This window comes from Serinus canaria, chromosome 2 (genome assembly GCF_022539315.1).
Source record: "Serinus canaria isolate serCan28SL12 chromosome 2, serCan2020, whole genome shotgun sequence".
NCBI lineage: Eukaryota > Metazoa > Chordata > Aves > Passeriformes > Fringillidae > Serinus > Serinus canaria.
In genome coordinates this window covers 37,041,780-37,063,394 of record NC_066315.1, presented here as the reverse complement: position 1 = coordinate 37,063,394, position 21,615 = coordinate 37,041,780, and the positions used below count along the sequence as shown (strand labels likewise).

The 21,615-nt window shown below is 38.7% G+C and overlaps 1 protein-coding gene across 5 annotated transcripts; it reads right to left on the bottom strand.

The window, feature by feature from the left end:
• Window position 1: 1 nt before the first annotated feature.
• RAB5A (RAB5A, member RAS oncogene family) lies at window positions 2-15,804 on the bottom strand. Of its 5 annotated transcripts, none has more exons than XM_018909588.3 (6): window positions 15,783-15,804; window positions 9,757-10,009; window positions 6,353-6,504; window positions 5,163-5,285; window positions 3,254-3,347; window positions 2-881 (listed from the first exon to the last, which is right to left on the bottom strand). In XM_018909588.3, exons 2-6 carry the CDS (start codon window positions 9,917-9,919, stop codon window positions 766-768), a joined length of 648 nt encoding a protein of 215 aa, XP_018765133.1. In that variant the 5' UTR covers window positions 9,920-10,009; window positions 15,783-15,804; the 3' UTR covers window positions 2-765. The 5 variants fall into 5 exon arrangements, with proteins under 5 accessions (XP_018765133.1, XP_009084356.1, XP_018765130.1 ...); XM_009086108.4 differs by lacking the exon at window positions 15,783-15,804 and adding an exon at window positions 15,629-15,776; XM_018909585.3 differs by lacking the exon at window positions 15,783-15,804 and adding an exon at window positions 15,521-15,677.
• Between the last annotated feature and the right edge of the window lie 5,811 nt (window positions 15,805-21,615).

Genomic DNA, 21,615 nt, shown 5'->3' with positions numbered 1-21,615 from the left:
ACCGAGTTTGTTGTGGTTTTACTTGAAGAGCTCTTACAGTTTGTAGAGGACAAAAAACCCCATACCCTAAGTTGCAGAGTTGAATTTACTGGTCTGTACCCTCTGAACAGATTAGAAATGAAGTTAGACTTGATTCATCACTAATTCATTAAGATAACTAACTGGGTTGATATAATTTACATACAGTGTACCAACTAAAACTCCACTTTCTGGCAAGCATAGGATTCTTGAAATTGTTAATGCAAGTATTATTTGTAATAAAATTATTAACCTATGGAATGTATAACTAAACAAGGGACACCTGCAGAAACAACTGGTTGCATCAATACTGCAAGTAAGTTTAAGTAATTTTTAGACCCTGTTTCTAAGGAGGTTTTAAAGCACAATTGAGAATTATGATAAGACCCAATTCTATTTATTATAACAGTGATCAGTATTGAGGCTACAGGAACTGGCCGATTAGGTCCACAGAAAGTAGTTCTTCTACACCCCTAATAGTAACAACTGATTTTTGAAACCTTTCAACTGAAGGAAGTTTATTCCGCCTCCATCTCTCCTCTACTGCTGAAACATTACAGCCAGTGGTGGATACATGCATGTTAAAATTTTAGGTGAAAAGAAAACTCTGTATCATGAACTTGACTATTATCGTAAGTCTCTTCGCTGTTTGGAAGCTGTACTGGACCAGGTTAAGCACTCCAATTCCATGGTTATTAACAGTTAGGAAGCAGAAGAATATTCAGAACAGTTTAAGCAATTGATCTTTTAGTTACTACAACATTGACTCTTGGGTGGTTGCGTGGGTTCAGTAAGGTCTACTCCTCTTCCTCTGGCAGAGCTGGCTCCTGCATTCTGTGGTTCATTCTTTGGCAATTTTTTTGCTGTAAGGTGAATAGGAAGTAAGAGTTAAACCTGAGATTTTACTAAGATTAAATCACCTGAGTAAACAGAACAACACATTATAGGCATATCAGTGTACTCATTGTATATTCTGATTTGATTTGGTGCATTGGTAATGAAAGAAGTGAAGACACTTAATGATTAGCTACTTCATGATTTCCAGGAGTGAAATGTATCGGTAACTTGAGCAGTAAAATGTATCTGCACAGGTGTGCTATGCCAGTAAGTGACAGCTCTTGTGGGAATCCACCCACAAAGAACAGGCTTTAAGATCAGGATGTTAGTGCAAAAAGATACAGAAACACTGAAAAGACACAAAATACAGACAGAAATGGGTCAAACAGTTCCCAGATATCCAGCCACAATAAGTGTTTGCAGACAACATATAAAATGGCCCTCAACACCAGATCAAGCCACTCCTGGCTTTTTTTCAAGCTGTCTTTTCTCTCCAGTTCTTATCAGTCAATTGACTGGTAATTTCTTTGTTGCCCTTGCAGCTCCAAGGTTCCTCCTCAGTCTTAACACAAAAAATAAGGGTGAGAGCTGTCACCCTTCTGAGCAGTAGCTTCTCCTGGATTTCTCTCCATCAGAAAATTGCTAAGTTCTACACAAAAGGACTTCCATGGGCCTATCTTACCAGGGCCCAACAACCACCCGTGTTCTATAGTTTGGCTGAATGGTTTCACTCCAAAGTAATTACTTCTGTCAGTTTTTAAAATAACTTTTTCTAAAATGAATGAAACCCAGTCAAAAAACCGCAAAGCGGACAGCAACATGTTGTGGTGCCAGATAACCTCAGGGTGCTGGGCAAAAGGGTGGGCCACAGGGATCCTCTGATATCTGCTCCAACTTGGGCTGTTCTACTGTTCTGTGGTGAAACCCAAGAATCCACACGGTACTAAGCTGCTGAGCCAGTACAAAGGGTCAATGCACCAAGAGAAAAATGTCTTCAGAGCAAATGTTTTGGATTCTAGAACTGTACCTACAACTGAATTAACATTGGGATTTTTTAACTGGGAGTTCTGAATGAGTGCTGAAGCAGTCAATTTAGAAGCAGCTGCAGCTTGCATCCAACAATTCTTTCAACATTCTCATTTTTCATTTTTTCCCAGCTTTAAGATCATATTTACACATGGCCCTAAGGGTTGCATCCATATTTTGCAGGTCATTCCAAATTACATGCAATACATATAACCTCATCAGAATTTCCATTCAGAGTCTATTGGTGCACAGATCTTGTTCTGATGCACTGACAAAGCTGAATTTCACCCCACTGATGTAAAATTCTCACATGGCCAAAAAACACTGCAGACAAAACACACAGTTACTAATTGGGCATTTTTTTCCTCAAATTTTAGAGGCTTCATTAAAATATGGAGGCAAGAATTATTGTTGATGTATCAAATTGTTTTAAAAAAATCAGATTTTGGGGATTTTTTTAAACAGGAAACAACCTGCACCATTAAATATAATCTCGAAATTTCACCAGAATAGTACAGTTGAGCACTTTTGTATCATTAAATGCAAGCCTATCTGGAACATTTATGAGAAAAATACACTTTCCTGTCAGTTAAGTGTCTGTGTCTATCCTCCGTTTTCAATAATTTACAGTCAGTATAAAGCAAGAACTTTTTATAAAGTGTTGCTATGTTGATAATTTAATTTGCATCTGCTTCAAGTTTGAAAGACACCACAAATTACCTCCTGCTCTCCTGGCTTGGAAAGCAGAAAATTAGGACCTCTTTAAAGACATTTAATTTTAGCATCAATGATTTTTTTTTACAAAAAGCAGGTTAGAGAGGTGCAACAGACAAAACAGTTTGAGTTATTTGATGCTATACATTACTACTAGCAAAGCATCTATTATAATTAAGATAACTACTAAATAGATTAATCCCAGCCTAAAAATGAATTCTTTTTCCTCCGCTTTCACAAGTCTCTTAACAATTACATACAATTTTGGGTATCAATGGAACACAAAGGTTCTTGGTTTATACTTACTACTACTTGCTAGCATCTTACAGAAATCCCTAAGATTATGTTAAATTTAAAATATATGAGTAGCTTTATTTTTCACATGCAGCATCCTTTATTTGTAACTTGGACAAATAAAGTGAAATAAAGTAACTTGGACAAACAAAGTGAATTTAAGCACACACGGCCATCTTTGGCACAGCTTTTGGATTTCAGATAACTGCTTAAATAAAATTAAACAGATGAAAGGGAGTAAGAACACTTCAATACCAAAAATAATTTACATAAAAAACAGAAATCTTAGGTTAGGAAGGTTGCCATGGTCTGAATCTCATGAAAACCATTTCCTTTAAAGATCTTATTTTGTTCATAAACTTACCAATTGCCATGAATATTTCATTTACGTTCATAGATGTTTTGGCAGACGTCTCCATGAACAATAGGCTGTTGTCATCTGCATAAGCCTGTGCTTCCTGAAAGTTCAAATAAGAATATGTTACTTCATAAGGAAAAAAAAAAAGAAAACTCACACAATCATTACACACTGTACTTTTAATTGCTACAAAGAAACAATCTCTACAGCATTTTGAAAAAAAGACAGTTTGTGGAAACAGTCATCTGACAAATTTATACACCAGCTATGGAGAAGTTACAATTTCACCAATCAGTTAGACAATTATAAGTGGAGTCTTAAAGATCCCTACAAATCTTAAAAATATCCAGGTGGAAAAATCTCAGGCAAAACTAAATTAAAAATTAAAACATTTATGAAAGAGATAACCCTAATGTAGAACATTAGCTCTGACAGTAAGAACAAAAAAGCTTCAAAAGTGCCATCAAATGTCAGCAAGTCCATTATTACCCTGGAAAAAGGCAGTCTGTGAACTCTCTTGAATCTTTCAGCCACCGAGATCAGAACAGTTTTATTATCCTGATATAAATTCACAATTACAGAAATTAGGCAGTAATCAGTAATTTGCCATGTTACCTCCCTTTTCAGTGTGAATTTTAATCTGATACACTGCTCTTAAGAACCATGCTATTTTTCCCACTTCTTATTAGTCTTATAGTCAGCTGAGACTCTCCAGCTTCTTATGATTACCTAACTGCCTTTGCATTCAATAAGAAAACTACAAAAAAGCTGAACTACAGAACACCTATGATGATAAGAACAATCAACAACTCTCTATAATTAAGTGACAACTGCTAAGATCTATGTAATTCTACCTGAAACAACACATTAGCAACTACTTAGAAATCTAATATCTGATTTGCAAGGAGAAAGGCCTGTCAAGCCCACAAGGAGCCAATAAATTCGCAGTGGCAAACCCCCTAAAATTTGAAAAACATTGACTCTAATTTTTCAAAAAATAGTACAGGTAGGTCTGCTTTGGTAGTTAAATGTGATTACATTATTGACTGCAGTCATGTATGAAATTTTTGTTAAATACCACAATTTTTCATAAAACACCAAAGCTGCCTGTCAACTGTTACAGAAGCATAAAATTAAAAAACTGGCACAAAAACACCTAAACCACCTCTAACCTTTTAATTAAACTCTCTATAGTTACAAATGGATTCACCACTATATGCAGCTGTATCTCCAACAGTGACCCCAAACACAGATTAAAAACTGTCAATTACTGACAAATAAATACTATCTTAATTCAAATTCAGTCAATCATGAATGGACCAAAACTACCTGCAGTTAGCTTAATTCAGTTTAAAGGCTGTTTTCTGATGACTTGATTAAACTTTCTAGAAGATAAAATACACCAGTGAGAGCACCCCTAAACCAAAATAAATGCCATGAAAGGCTCAATTAAAATTTCAACACTGCTTCAACAGTACAGCCCAAGCAAGTTAGGTACATCAATGCTTTGTATCATACAATAATCAAAATTCTCTGAATGACAAGCCAGACAGAACAGTTTGCACTGATTTACTGCTATCTCATCCACTGAAAGTCTAATTACTGGTAATTTTGGGTAGAAGACAGAAAGAGGTTACATCAAAGAACAGATACTCAATTAGCCTTAAAGATATGCAAATAAATTAATTATTCCTCAAAGTCAAATTAATTATTCCAAAAAGTCTATTCCTCCATATTACTGTTACAGAAATAGGTTTTTCAGTAGCATGTATAATTTAATTAGTCTCAGTTGACATTTATATTTAACAGCATGACCTCCATAATAACTAGCTAGGCTATACATATAAACTCCCCATAGGTTTATTTACTATCCATTCAAAAATGCAATTTCTATGAACAAAAATTATGCACATACCTGGAAATCCACAGCTCTTTTGTTAGCTAGATCAGCTTTGTTTCCTGCTAAAGCTATTACAATGTTAGGACTTGCTTGTCGCTGAAGTTCTTTGACCCAATTTTTCGCTCTGGCAAAGGACTCCTGTTAATGATTACAAATGATGCAACTGAGTTTTATCATCCTTTTGTACTCACCTATTATCCCCATCTCTGTTATCTACACTTCAAGCACAAAGCACCAATGCAAGGCTGCTACCTTAGTCCAAAGGAACACTCCATATTGCCAACTGAGCTTTTAAAATGAAACATTCCTATCGTAATTCTCAACTGTGCTTAGCTGGGATAAAGCTGAAGTAAATATGTAGGAAGATCTTTGGGCAGACAGAGTAAGGAAAGAAGTGGTTAAGAGAGAAAACAGGAACTTCAGTTTCTCTGGAAGATTCAAGTGTATGAACAGCTACATTGAAAAGACCTCAAAATTACTTTTTAATTACTGAGGTCTGCTCATTCTGGTACATGATTTCTGCGGGTTTTTTAGAGTTTTGGGTTTTAAGTCTAATTTTATCAGATCTAGTGCAGCTTATCTCATCCTAGTTCAAACAAAAAGAACTCTAATAACCTTAGGTTTTGGTCTCAATTAGTTGTGTTACCTTTCCAATCCTTAATCAAAATTTGCAAAAATACAATACTAAAATAATGTCTGCACTATCAGAAATAAAGGTGCCACCAGCAATGTGATGAGAGTAAAAGCTCAAACTCTATCAATTGATTTGAGAGTGAGTTAGAAACCCTTTTACAAGACTATTTTTCCTCTTCCTTTCCATTTTTTAAATACAAAAAAACCCCATCCCAAAACAAACAAAAAACAAAACCAAAACACAACAACAAAAAAAAACCAAAAAAGAACAAACAACAACAAACAAAACTCCAACTCTAGAAACAGTCTTTTAGCCAGAAAAGTTTAGACACAAATTGACATTACACAGTGCAGTATGAAATGAGCAATCTGGTCCAGCAGAAGGCATCCCAGCCCATGGCAGGAGTGTTGGACTGGACAACCTTTAAAGGCTCCTTCCCATCCAAACCATTCTATGATTGTACAAAATGATGAACTGATTAACACAAGTCAGTGAGAAAAAAATAACCAAAGATCAGTGCAAGACTGGTAACTTCCAGATCTCCCTTGTGCATCCCTAATCCAGTACTTACCTCGTTTGTAATGTCGTATACCACTATAGCTGCTTGTGCTCCTCTGTAGTACATGGGTGCTAAACTGTGGTACCGCTCTTGCCCAGCTGTATCCCAAATTTCAAATTTTACCGTTGTATCATCCAGACATACAGTCTGGGTTAGAAAAGCAGCTACAAAAAAGACAGAGGTGCTGAAACCAGAAGTTTGCTTGTATCTCTATATTCACATATAGTTATGCTCACAGAAATGCAAAACATTTCAAGCCTACTATTAAAATACAACAGGTTTGATGCAATCATTAGCTGACAGTCTGACTCTGATTAACACGGAGGAGTTATTTAAACAACTGGATTTTCCTCAAGTTAGACATAAAGCAAAAACTGGAAAGAATTCCCTTTTTCATTATAGTGAATCTGAGTAACCGTAAGCCTTCTCTTAAAGCTTCTAGATACAGTCTGTTGAAGCAGGATGTATACTAGAGTACCAGTAACAGCATCCCATTATGCTATAATCCAACAGTTCACGTATTTTCAATTCTACGTATCTGTAGTACTTGAATACCATCTTAAAACTTCGATTTCAGCTCCTAACAATTTCACCTTAGCTAACAGGTCTGGAAGAAAGAAGCACTTCTTGTAAGTTCTTGTTCTCAAAGCAGCTATATTTTTGACTTTGCAAGTGATCTCAAGAATTAATTTCAGCACAATTTCAACAGGAAAACTTGCAGTCATTGCTACTACAGCTGAATGCATTACCATAAACAATGGTCTTCCAGAAAATACTAACTCATTCCAAGTCTTCAAACAGTTACTACTAGTAAAATTTTTCCAATTCAGATTAAGGTACAATCAGAAGTATGGAGATGAGTACACACACAGCATAGAAAACCATATTAAAAACTTAACTAAGGAAAGCCCACTACTTAGCTGAAGCAGGAACTCTGATCACTAGGCACACTGATGGACTGTGACCAATTTAAATCAAATGGCTGAAGAGACACTGACCCATAACGCTTGCATACCTGGGATTTCATCCTGTCCTACATACTCTGAGACATCATAGTGTATGAATCATTCCAAAACTGCTCCAACCTTAAACTCAACTCATTACAGAAACCAAAATGAAGCCAATCTTGCTCTGTAAAGGACATTGTAACTAGCATACAGAAGTGTCCCTGTCTCAGCTGTAAGGAGCAGCTGCATGGTACTTAGCTGCTGGCTGGGGTTAAACTGTGACCAGAAACTGACTCCTTAAGTGGTCAGGTGCTCCTGCTTCAGGGGTATTAGCATCCATCACAGATGAGCAGGCAGGCTGGAGAAGGTAAAAGCTTTGATGTTCCAGTGTTAAATCAACATAAATCTCTCTAAATGCTACATATTCTAAGCTGGAAGAACAGGCTCCACTTGGCAGCTCCCTAAGCAGCCCAGAACCAAAACAGAGTGGAAAAATACCATACATCCTGCACTAAACTAAAGGCTTTCTCCCCAGAACCAGCTCAATATTATACTTTTCCAAGGCAGAGACAAGATGTTAAGTTCTCACAGACATTATTCTCTTAACAAAAAAATGTACCTACACTGCATAAATGAAGGTATGTACTTGGAAAGAGAATTAACAAGAGGTTTATTCTTTGCAATCCTCTTGTTTTTGTCAAAAGTAACATTTCAACCACTTTAAAGTGACAGTTAATTTCTGCAAAAAAAGATAAATTTCTTCGACCTTGCCGAGGCCATAGTAAATTGACAATTCATCATCTGTTAATTATCTGAAAGTCTATCATCTTTAACAGCCATACTTTTGTCTTAAGCAACTAACAGGCCTTGCTACACTAGTCTGAAGTGGCAAAACCACACCACCACCATCCAACACGTCTGCCTTTTACTGCACTCCCTTTCAGATGTTTTTATCCAGATTCACAACGCACATAAGCCTCTCTTTGTTAAACGGCCCTTCTGTATACAAAGAAAATTATCCCTTAGGCAACTACAAGCCACAGAGTTAGACAGATTTGTCCATAGAAAACTTTTCTGAATCCCAACACAGCTCTCAGCTGTATTATACAGCATATCCTTGTTTCTATTTGATATAGAAGAGGCACAAGTTAATACAGATTACACTAAACCTTACATATCTGAACTTGAACTTAGGCTCTTGTTTAACCTTTGTTTAGATTTTGATCAGTGTAACAGGGTTTGGGTTATTCCAAACAATAAAACAAGAAAAAACTAAATAAATGTTAAATGCATTTTGGGATCATTGAAATTGAACAATGAATTTTACTTAATTTTAACTGTTTTTCTAAACTAAAACTTTCCAATATCAGCAAGGTTTAAGTCACAACACATCTTTGAGAATGCTCTCTGTATTACCACACAGCTGTTTATCAGAGCATACAGAAACTTTCATACTAACACCCATCCTCGAGCCATGATAAAATGCACAAAGCCAAAAGTGTGCATTAGTAAGATTGCTAAAGTAGAAAATATGTGGTTTTCTATTTATGCTGACAGATAGAAAAAATAAACATACGTAGCAGCTAGAAATTGGGCAAAAGAATGCAATGAAATTCAGCTTGCATTTATTTTTGTAAGCTTTCCAGCATTTTTACATTTCAACAACTGTTGGTGTGTGAAGACACATACAGACCATTGAAAGGCCTTCACATAAAAATTACAATGGAACAGGCTGACTCATGCAAGCTGCAACAGTAACTACTGGAGAGTATTTATCAATTCACAAATACCCTTACTTTGTAAAGTCTGTATGCTGTTAGGTAGTTTTAGAATACATTTAAATCTATCCAAGGAGGAATACAGCTCAAAGCACAAACAACTCCAAAATACAACATAATTAAAGAAATCTGCCAAGGGGAAGAGTGTGACAAAATCTGTTTAAAGCTAAACAGATTTTTTTAAAATTCTAGTAGCCAGCACCTGTTTTGTTTGAAGTCACAAAACAGAAAAACAGCACAATAAATTCTGTGATTACTAACACAGAAATATATCCAGAAATGTAGCAAATTCTCCAAAATCAAAGTCAGAGTGCCTAAGTGACAAACACAAGCTTTATGGAAGATGCAATGCTTGGGGTTTTTTCATAGAAACTAAGCTCATAATTCTTACTAAGCAGTTATTTAATGCATTAAGCATGCAGCACAATTAAAAGAGCCACACACCCACTTACAAATAAAATGTAACATTTAGCCCAGGTTTCAAAACTATGCAGTTCAAGAACACATTTACTAGCTCCTCTAGAAAAGGATGTTTGTGTTTAACTCAGAAAGTTATAGTTCTCAATTATTGACACAGGTTTGATCCTTGCTGTCAATGACCCACTCTAGAAGTGCCATTACATTAAAGGCTTTCAAGGGCAAGGACGATATAAACACAACATGAAACAAATTAACAGGGTAATTTTCTCACCTCCAATCGTACTTTCTTGAAATTCATGAAATTGTCCTTTTACAAAACGAAGCACCAAACTTGATTTGCCAACTGCAGACTCTCCTAAAAGTACTAGTTTAAACTGGCAAATTTTATTTCCAGCATTTGGCCCGTTGGGCCTTGTTGCTCCTCGATTAGCCATGTCCAAATTAGAAAGCAGTCTTTTGTTTCAACAGCTTTTGAAAGCAAGTTCCACTGAGATCTGAATCCTGGTTCTTCTGCCAGTAACAACCTATTTTGTGAAAAGACAGTGGGTGCATTAGATTTACAAACCAAGCAAGACAAGTCTCATTCACTAATGCAATATATTATGTATAACTTCACCTAGTATTTACCAAATTCAACAGTCAAGGCTACAGGTACCATCATTTGTAAGTTGTCAACTATAGTCAGAATTTATGACACATGAACCAGTTATCTTCTTCCACACCTAGTCTTCCCATCAAAGCTTCAAATTAGCACATTAAAATCCAATTATGCTGCTTCTGCTTCTGCTCAGACTCCTGTTATTTCTTAACAAATCAAAACTGATGTATAACACAACATATTCGGACTTTCAAATTGTCAGTAAAATAACAAATGACAAGCAGGAATAATTTTCCATAATTATGCTATTGTTAACCAATATTCCAAAGTCAGCACTGCTCAAGGATGCTAAAAAATGGAGCAATTTGGGAAAACTCAAACACCACAGTAGCTTCTTTGAAAGTGTAGTTCATCAATTCACTTCTATCCCGTCTATCAAACACAATTTCCTTACATACAAGTACAGATCTTCACAAGCAAACCATTAATACCCTCTCTAATTAACAACTGTACTGAGAAGCAAAAGTGAAGCCTTCCATATGAAAACCAATTGACCAGTAAGAATTCCAGGCCACTTTGCACAAACTACCAGAGAACTACCATACGATGATACATTTCAATTTCCAATACTTATGTGTGTCCTAGAGCAGTATTAACAACAGAGATTTTGGTAAGAACAAGTATGAACAGTGTATTGCTTAGTCTGCTAACTCTTCTTTCCAGCTGCTTAAAATAACCCCACCCACAGTACTTATTCATATAGAAATTGAAGCCTTTCGACTCTGCTGGTACCACTTCTGACCTTAATGTTTATGCTTTTACACACTTAACAGTAGATACAAAACAAAAAACCTCTCAAAATTAGCTCATAATTTTGTCCTGCTCCAACTGACCTTTTATTTGAATTAAGCACACACTTTGCAGGGATACAGCTTTTCTAACATCTAGGATGAGAGGTTAGAGTACACGCTCCTAATGCAAAAAACAGCTTTAATTCATATGTTGCAAAAAAGTAAGCAAACATAATACTTTCAAATGACTTCCTGTTCTTTATTCCTTGTGATAAAGCAACTACATTTTAAAACAAGCAGTAGTCTTTAAACACCTTCCTGTTTCAAACACAGGTCAGGCACTTAAGCATTCCAGCTTGCTACAGGCCTAGCACAGATGCTAAGCATTCCTTCTCCTTCCTAACTCTCCCCTTCCCTCAACCCAAGTCCTGAAGAACCTTTTTTCCTGGAAAGTGTTTCAGCAGTCCAGCAGAACCTTACTCTTCAGTAACATACTCCCTTACAAGCTAATATTCATAGAATAAATGAGAACAAAAATTTATTTGTGGAAAAACATAGCAGCTGAAAAACAGGTACTTTATTTCTCATTGTAAACAGAATACAGGTTTTAAAAAATATTTTCAGCATCTTAGAGACACTTTTATTTGCTCATGTTCCTCCTTTTCTCCTATTTCTCAAAATAATTTCCCTTCTTTGAGGTAGAATATAATGATTTTGCATTCTGTCCTGAGTTTGTGTTCAACTGACTATTACATCACTCTAAAAAATACATATTTTTAAAATTTCAATTAACATAACAACAATTAACAACATAACCTATAGAGAATTATCTTTTAGCTGTATATTCTTAGAAACATAAGAAAGTATTCCACAGTGAAAGAATGAAGCAAAAAAGTCCCTGCAAATCCTACCATCATTCTTGTTAACTACCACGTTAATTCTACACTACAATTCTTATTCATTAAACTAATTTTGGTGAAGTATTTCAGAATACAGGAATGGATCCAGTTATTTTAAAAATATCAGACCTTTCATCCTTACACCATAAAATGATTTTGCACTACTAGTCTGTTGGTTCTCTTCCCCCCTCCATGCTTCAGAAGTTGTGGAATGATTTGGATAAAAATGGACCAGTAAAAACAATTAATCTCTCCCTAATTGTACTACAATACAGAATGCAGCAAGGCATAACCAAAATATAGGTGGTTCAGAATACTGCTAGCCATTTGTTTATCTTTTCCTTTGGAAAAGTAATGAAGACAATTAAGTTATTTTTGTATTAAAATGGGAAAAAACCCATCTGTTTGCCAAAACATTTCAGTGTGTATGGACAACCATGAAATAATTTAAAACCCTTTAATCTTAATATGTCCCATGTTTTTCCAGACTCTGCAGCATTCATAAAAACATAAGGACAACATCCAACGACTGTGTGACTTAATACTCCTGAGAGCAAGTGACTTCTAGATGACACACAGTGAGGAAATCAAGCCATTGCACAGGTTACTCCCTATGACTGATTTTTTGCTCGCTGTTTCCCATACTGAGAGTAAAAGGAGGTATGAGAAAAGAACATTTAACTTGCATAATATTTATCAATTTCACCTGAGCATTTATGGCTGGAAGTTATTTCAGATTTTTATCACTCATGAAACATTAATTACTACCCTTGGCAAAACTACTTCAGAACACAAAGCTGACACAGGTTGTCAAGAAAAATACCTAGCTTGATTTTTATAGATGCCCAAGCTACAGAAGCTGTAGTTATCAGAGACCTTCAAAGTTTACAGTCTTACAGCATCCCTCCCTTGAAACCATTCTAGACAGTCAGATATCATGTACAAGGAGAACCAGCTCTCAAGCTGATAGCAGAACACAAGACCTGACAGGAAGGCCATCTAAGAAACATACTGCGAACCTCATTCATTCAACAGTCACATCAGTACATCTAATAAATTAATAATGAATCCTACTAGTCATACCACCCACTTTTCAACAGCTCAGGATAAAAGAAAATTCAAGACTGAAAAACTGATAGAGCACCTGATGATTGTGACATATTTAAAAAGTCACTAAGAGCTTCTATGAGTGTATATGGAAATTACAATATTTTGAGGTTTCAGATGATGCCAAAACCCTATAGTTGAAGTTCACAACACAGAAGCTTACTTACACAAAAAACAAGGAAAGTACCTGCTTAATCTGAAGAGAAACAGTACTGCAGTTTGACACAGCCACTGCAGAATGGTTTTGGCCTGGTCTTTTTACATCTGTGAGCTGAGCACACAGTGCCTCACAAAGATTCAGAAGTAGATTTCAATGCTACAGTCCCCCGTGCACACTCCAAGTCCCAGGTCACATTCATTCTACTATTTCTTAATTCATCAGTAAAATACAAACCTGGAAAACCCAGGAGGAATAGTACACTCAGTACCCTACACATACACAGCAAACTCAGGTCTGGTGAAAACCTCCTGGGAAAAAAATCCAATGATATGGCTCTCCTTCTCCTCCCCTTCCAATTTTGTATACAATGTAATCAATATGTTTGGAATATGTAAAGAAAGAAAACCTGGGTAAGACATTTTCATTCACCTACAAAAAGGCAAGTACACAACTGCTTGACTTGAAACAAGCTCTTAAACTGATACATTTGGGAGCTACGGAAGTGACCTACTAATCTGCTAAAGAAAATACTATAGAATTTTTTGAGATGGATGGCTTCATATGGATGAAAATGAGGGAGATTTTCTTACTTTTATCGAGTTTAACATAAAAACTCCATTCTGCAATCTTGGGCAGTACAAATACATAGGTCACTCTGCTAAGTAGGAACTTTCACTCTTCTATTCCCCCCATGACAGAACAGGTCCATGCTGAAATGCCAGAACACAAAGCCTGGAATATATTATTAGCCAAATACTCCTGGTAATCCCACCAACTAGTTTACTGGATGCTGGGTGTTCTCCTCACTCCAGAGGAGAAATTTGTATGTTGTTGGACAGTCTGAGTTTCATTTATGAAAGAGTCCTAAGTATTTTAATAGATCAAACACAAATCTTATTACGCTTGAGTCTGTGTACAAAACACCAACAGTCCCAGCCAATACCTACAAATTCTCAATTTAATGGCATAACTCAGTCATGTAAGCATAAGCACTGGACTATTTTCAACTACAATACAGCTAATACAGAAGCATCAAAGTAACACTGGTGACAAAAGCCAGCCTACTGAAGAGATCAAGACAGTGAGCACTGTTCCTACAATTAATGTGATCAAGTGTATTATCAAACAGAAAGGCCACACAAAAAAATTCACGATAAATTTAAAACTGGAACATTCCACTACTTTTATATCTCACAGCAAACAACACTGTTTCTTACTAATAAACTTTTGTACGCTGCATTTGGACACAAAGCATAAAATGCTGAGGCTGCAACTATTACCTACTTTAAATTTCTTCATACTGGACTTCCTTGAATGTTTTAAAAGGCAGTAACTACAAAGACTTATATATTAGCCACTCCTACTAACTGAATTTTCCTTCCAGGTTCAGCAGCATTAGTGTGACAACTTACTGCAGTGTTCAAGACAGTGACAGAGATAACCAACAAAATGATTGCCATATGTAAGCCATATTGAAACATAATAAGACTGTAAGTTAAACAAGTGAATCAACACAGTTGCTGCAAAAAAAATCACAGCCCTACAATTAAAGGTAATAGCCATCTCATAAGCTCATCCAAATGATGAATGGTACCAATTGCTTTCAGATAAACTGGTTTATCATACAGGAAACGCAAGTGATGACTACAATACCATTGTCTCTAGCCACCTCACTTCAGCCAACATCTACCTTTTCCTGACATTTCCCATTATGGAGAACAATACCTACATGCAATCCATAGGTAAGCACGACTATAACTCTGAAGGGACATATAAAACGGGACAAAAAAAATCCATTATTTTTTACTCTGCCTGAACGTTACATGAAAGAAACTGATTAATTTCAGCTGCTTAATTAGCTGTTTAGCCTCTCATTGCCACCCCCGAGCTCTGAAAGAGGTATAAGGTAGAAAAACAAATAATTAAAAATGCTGAGAGAACAGCCTTTCATGGCCCTGTCTGGAACATTTTGATAGTTCTTATGCAATTCGGCTCTCCTCTAAAACACAAAAAGCTTAGGTTTGTTTCTCCACCCTACCCCAGCTTTGTGTCTAGTTCCAACTCCATGCGATGCAGGAGATATTCAGCATAATAGGCCTGTCGCGATCCCCCCGATGGCGACGCATTGTCGGGAGCATTTTACTTCCCACCTAGTTCACCGTCCTTCTTCCAGACGCAAGCGAAAGGGAAAGCGAGGGACCCATCACCGAGGGGCTGTGCCCCTCGCAAGCAACTCGAGGGGCACAGCCCTTACGGCCGGCCGCAGACAGCGATACCTCTCTGCAGGAGCGCCCGCACGCAGGGGAGGATCCCCGCTCTCCCGGGCCCAGCCCCTCCAACCCCCGCCGCCACCTCCCCTCCCCCGCGGCTCCCTTCCAGGCACAGGAATAAGGGGAAGTGGGAAAACCGGGGGCGCCATTTTGAGCTGGGAAAGGAGAGAGCAGCGTCCCCTCCCCGCACGCCGGGCTGCCCACCCGTACCGCGGCACGACGCTCCCGCAGCGCCGGCGGAGCGGCCGCCGACAGGAGCCCGGACAAGGCGCGTCTCGCCGCCGCCAGGACCCCCCCGCGCCGCCACCGCCTCCTCACCTGGCCGGGGTGGGGGAGCCGGGGCGGCGGCGCAGCGACGTCCGTCCGTCGGTCGGGGCTGGCGGGCGCGCCGGGGCAGGGTGGGCGGAGGAGGGGTAAGAGGGGAGGCGGCTCCTCGGTGGGGGCGAGGGGCGGGGGCGCAGCCGTGCCTCACCCAGCCCCGCCGCCGACTTCCGCCGCCGCCTCTGCCCCGACCAAAACACACTCACATACACACAACACGCACTTCCGCCGCCGCCACGTCACGCCCGCACGCGCCGTGCCCTTCCGGTTCGCCCGCGCCAGTCGTCACGTGGCTCCCTTTTCTTTCCCACCTTCTCCCCTCCTCCTTTTGTTCCCGCTCCCTCCCTCCCGCCCGGCCGCTCCCACCGCTGCCGAGGCACTCTCGGCCGTAGGGTGTTCCCTCTCTCCCGCTTCTCCCCAGCGCCCGGGGAGGAGTCCCTGCGAGCCACCCGCGCGTCTTCCATCTTCCATTTACGGTGGGAGTGGTGAGGCACTGGAATGGCTTGCTTAGAGAAGTTTAGGATGCCCCAACCCCGACAGTGTTCAAGGCCAGGCTGGGTGGGGCTCTGAGCAACCTGTTGTAGGAGGTGTCCCTGCTCAAGGCAGGGGAGTTGGGACTGGATGATCTTTAAGGTCCCTCCCACCGCAAACTATTTCGTGATTCTCTGCCAATGCTCTAGGGACTGCATTGCAGCCTGAGGAGCCAGGCATGGGAGCTGGGTATTGCACATACAGACAAGTCCTGGTTTAATCCTTTAAAAGAACCGGTTTCCAAAACTATTAGTCAAATGAGTTGAAAGGAGGAACTGCATAGGAAAACCTGAATTGCCATCGGGAATTTGCCTTTTTCGAACAGCCACTGATAAAGCCCGGAACAAGTCTTGATTGCTTCATAGCACAAAGCATGACCTTGCGAGAGAGCAGGATAAAGGCCAGTTGGCCACAAGCTGTAAGTGGGTTGCAGCGAAAACAGAACAATCGTGATAAGTGTTTCTTCAGTATAGAAGCTTTAACAAGGTCTAAGAGTTGGCATTTGAAAGAAACAAACAAACAAGCTGGTAAGACATTTAGTAAGTGTATCAATAATGGTATTTAGTAATTGGTACAGGAAATAATCACAGGAATAATCAAGTTGATGTAGTTACATTCTCAATATATATTTTTTATTTCAACCACATATATTTAAATGAAACAAAAATCAAGTTATGTAAAGCCTGTGGTCAGTGTTATTCTACTTTCCCTTCCTTAGTGTGACATATCAATACTTGAACATACTGAAGTGAATGGAATGAAAACAGATTGGTTTTTTAATCTTTATCAGTTCTTCTTTTCCATACACTTTTCCATTGGTACCAGTTTGGTCTCAGAATAACAATTTCCCCTTTCTGCTTTATTACATTGAAGTTAATCACTTACATGAGTGTTTTGTGAAAGGCCAATATGTAACTTCAAAAAAAGGAAAATAGTCTTTGCATTCACCAGTGATGTAGAATGCCAGACTAGCTCCAGAGAAACATGTTTGTGTAAGTAAAGTATACAAACTTTTTTGAGCTGTGAGTTTTCTAAATATAAGAGTTGTCCTTTAAACCATGTAGTCATGCCCTAATACACTGCTTATTTACCATAGCCCTCTGACTGGTCTCAATATGTTCAACTGGATTGCAGGATTTGCTGAGCAAACAGCAGATTCCTGATAACCAAATGTGTTTTACTACACACCTGACAGGCATGCACTGGAGCACCGGAGAGCATCCAGTCAATCTGGCAGCTACTCACTCACTCACTCACTCACTCACTCACTCACTCACTCACTCACTCACTCACTCACTCACTCACTCACTCACTCACTCACTCACTCACTCACTCACTCACCTCCCTGCAGCAAGACAGAGAACATAACAGGAAGAACAAAAGCAGGAGAACTTGTGGGCTAAGATAAAGGCAGTATAATAGATGAAGGAAGGTGGAAGAGTAAAGGCAATACAAAGGAAATCGCTAGCTACCTCCCATAAAGAGGCCAGTGTCAGCCAGTCTCCAAGCGGCAGCCAACTTGGAAGACATCTCATTGGTCTACCTCCATTTTCTACTGCTGAGCGTAATGCTGTGTGAGATGGACCATCCCTTTCATCAGTTTGGGTTGGCTCCCATCTTCCCGAACCATCAGCAGCATTTCTCCGTAGGTGGGGCTGATGACAAAGTGGGGAAAAAGAGAAAGTCCTCACCCTGTGCAAGCACTGTTCAGCAGTAGCTGAAGTATCGCTGTGTTATCAACAGTAGTTTAATCACAAATCCACAACACAGCACCATTCAGGCTGCCATAAAGAAAATTAACTCTACCTCAGTAAGACACAGTACACACGTTAACAGTTTTTGTGGAAAAATATTACACCAAATCTTTAGAGTTTACACACTTTAGAATTACTTGAACTAAATTCATTTTAGAGATTAAACATGCCATACATGACATTTCATGTTTCACATAATCTTATCTAATAACGAACCATACTATTCCATATGTAAGGATCTTTATCTGTGCTTCTAATAGAAATAAATACTTCATAAAATTGAAATAATCTTTCAGATTATCAGATGTATCTAAGTTCAAGCCTAAATGGAATTTTTGATGCAGGAATTCTATTCACATGATATAGTTGCTGTAAGGAAGCCTGTTTTACATGCAGGAGGTTCCTGCTGGCTAACTTAACTCTCTGAGTGCAAGGCAGAGCTGTAGCACATCTCTCTCACTTTGTGAAATGCCCAAATTTTTCACAGCAGGTTGACGCTGACAGAGTGGGACAGCAAACACCGAGGGTTCACTGTGAATGTGTGAAAGAGGCACGAGAGAATGTGGCAGTAATCAAATGACCAAGTTCCTGTATTTACTGTATTTCTGTATTTCAGGCTTGACAGGTCTCTGCGAGTTCTAGTGGTGAAGACAAGTTTCTTCTGTTGTAGTTTGTATAAAAAGATGTGGAAGGAAAGCTCTGAAATCACACATATAGCCCCTACCAGTGGTCTTGTTTTCATATTTTATTTTTTTCATATTTTATTTTTTCATAGATCATATACCAAAAGGGAAACTGCTGGGTGATATTAACAAATTTATGTTAGTGGGTCATGGTTTCACCAGGTGGCATTCCATCTATTTTAGAATTTCTCTGTAGAGTTTTAATATTATATTCTGCTCAGCCTTTTTGTTTCTAAATCTAATACTAGATGTGTAATAATAAGTGGAAGTTGACTTTAGAGAATGTGCAGAATCTCTTTATTGTGTTTGAACTTCCCTTTTTTTTTTTTTTTTTTTTTCTGTCTCCTATCTCTACTTATCTACATTTTCTCTGTACCTACATTGGCTTGGTCATATCAGAACACACAGAAAGTGTGCAGCACATAGGAAACAGTAATTTCCTATCCATAAATGAACTGAATAAAAAACCATGAAAGCAACCAGGCAGTAACAGCAAAGTGTATCAGCATGGCTGATGTAATTAATACATTTCACAACATTTTGAGTGTTTTACACGGAGTTCTCTGGCCTTCAGAGACCTTCAGGAATATTCAAGCTTAGTGCTTTGACTCTGGTCTATGCCAGCACCATAGTCAGAGTGAGAGCTGTGTTGCAGAACACGGGGTGCTTGCACTTCATAAAGAAAGTAAAATGCAGGGTTTTGGACAGTTTCCATTCCTGTTTTAGCCTAAACAAGACAGAAAAAGGCATTAGGCTGTGGGAATTGGATGTCAGAAACTAGTGAAATGTCAGATACTGTTGAGGAAAAAAAGTGCTGCTGTGGAATGGAAAATTTTCAACTTTTTCCAAACAGCTTTCTCTAGAGACCCTACTTTTGACATAGGAGATGACAAATTCATGCTTAAGTGAAGAAAGTTTTAATCTTTTTTTTTTCCCTAAAATTGAGTTCAATTGTTTTTTGTTAATTCATCATCTTATCTTTAAAATTACAGGCCCTTCCCACTCCACAAATATTCTCTCTGTGGCCAAAATAACTTCCAGTATAAGAAAGAATGGATATGACACTGGTTCCAGAATGAGAGGAATTATAGGAAAGAATGTATGTTGTCAGTAGGTTTCATATTGATTTATAGGGACCCAGGTTTCTGCAAAAAAGTAAAGAACAGAGAGGCCAAAAAAAAAAAAATCTGAGGACTTCTTACTTCTTCTCTACTTGTTTCTGCAATAGGCACTCTTTTTACATGTCCAAGTCCTATTCTATTTTTATGCCTTTGACACAACCCACTCCATTGGGGCTGAGTGGATGGTTTCAATTAGCAAGTGTGGCCACCTACTGGGGAAAAAACAAGGTAAAAATAAATCAGCAATGCACAGAATATATAAAAATGATACCACCTTGAGCACAGGTAGAGAGCCATCTACAAATACAACAAACACAAGGACCAAAATTCTATTTCCTGAATTTTATCCTGGGATAAAAAAATCCCAGTTTCCTGTACCCTATTATTACCATCTAATTTTTACATTACTGTACTTTGCTCTTCTGCTCTATGAATAGTTCTCCCTTCTGGCAACTTTACTAGATAGAAATTTAATCTTACAGATTAATGGTTCACAAGGCAAGACATAACCAATCATTTTATTTATTAAACTACCAAAAAATATTGCTTTGTTTTGCAGGAAAACTCGAAACTTCAAGCAACAACAAATATGATTGCAATATGAAAAGAACTGAACACACTAAAACTTTACAAGAGCTTCTTTAGTTCCCAAGTAGACATGGATGTTCCATACTGGGGGTGTGGTGCAGCCACATCTAAAGCAGAAAAACACATAATGTCTTGAAAAAGGGCACCAGCATTGCCAGATCATAGTTGATGTTATACATGATGCTTCTTGCCTGGAGAATTCCAAGATACATTTGTATGTGCTGGAAGTTCATGGATCATGGCACTGACAAGCACTGTTGGTGACTTGAACACCTGGAGCACATCATCAGACAGCAGTGGCTGCCTGAGCCTCTCACCTTCCATTTGTAGAAAAAGAATTTAGTTTTAATTTAGCATCATTCATCTAAAGTCCTTACCAAACAAATGTTAGAATGGAGAATAAAATGGTGACACCTGGTAATGTTTGATTAATTACAATTAAGGTCTGTATATTTATCTAAAATTGGTTTTGCCTTTGAAGGACTATAGAGAATGGATTAAGGTGTGATTAAATTGAGATATTTTGCTGGGAAGAATAGGATGGTTTGCTACATGTCATCTGAGAATAAAAGTTTTTGTAAGAACTGAGGGTCTCTTAAGGTTTCTCTTAACACAGTGAAACGTGTTCAAGTCTTACCCACACTGCTTTTCTGAAATAATCCACATCTGTTTCTAAAAGGCAAATACAGTGGGTTAGATATATGAGGTGTTGACTCATTTAAGACAAACAGTAAGACCACTCACGTGTCTGATACATGGGGTAGTGCTGACGGGCTTCTCTCACCCACCTCCAACTGTGTGTGGGTGAGCTGCAGTTCTCTCTAGAGGAACAGCCCCAATATTTTAATAGCATGTGACAACACTTGTGAAAGAGGCAGTATTTTTTATTACAGTAATAAAGATTGAAAGTTTGATCAAACTTTTGACAGTGTAAGACCTCATTTCAGCCTCAAGATTCAACCCGCCTGTCTGAAACCTGTCAAAGGTTTAACAGTCGGTGTAAGGAATGTGCGACCTCTGCGGCTGGGCCTTAATTATTTTTCTAGATCATGACATTTACAAAACAGTCAAATGCAATTTATTTTCTGACTTTTCGCGAGGGGTGTGAGATGTAAGGGGGGTGGCGGGTGCTGAGGGCGGTGGAGGGAGGGCTGTGAGGGGAGAAGAGGTGGGCGCTGGGTGTGAGGGGATGGCGGAGCGCTGTGAGGGGCAGGACGGGGGGCGCTGGGAGGGCTGTGAGGGGAGAAGAGGTGGGCGCTGGGTGTGAGGGGATGACGGAGCGCTGTGAGGGGCAGGACGGGGGGCGC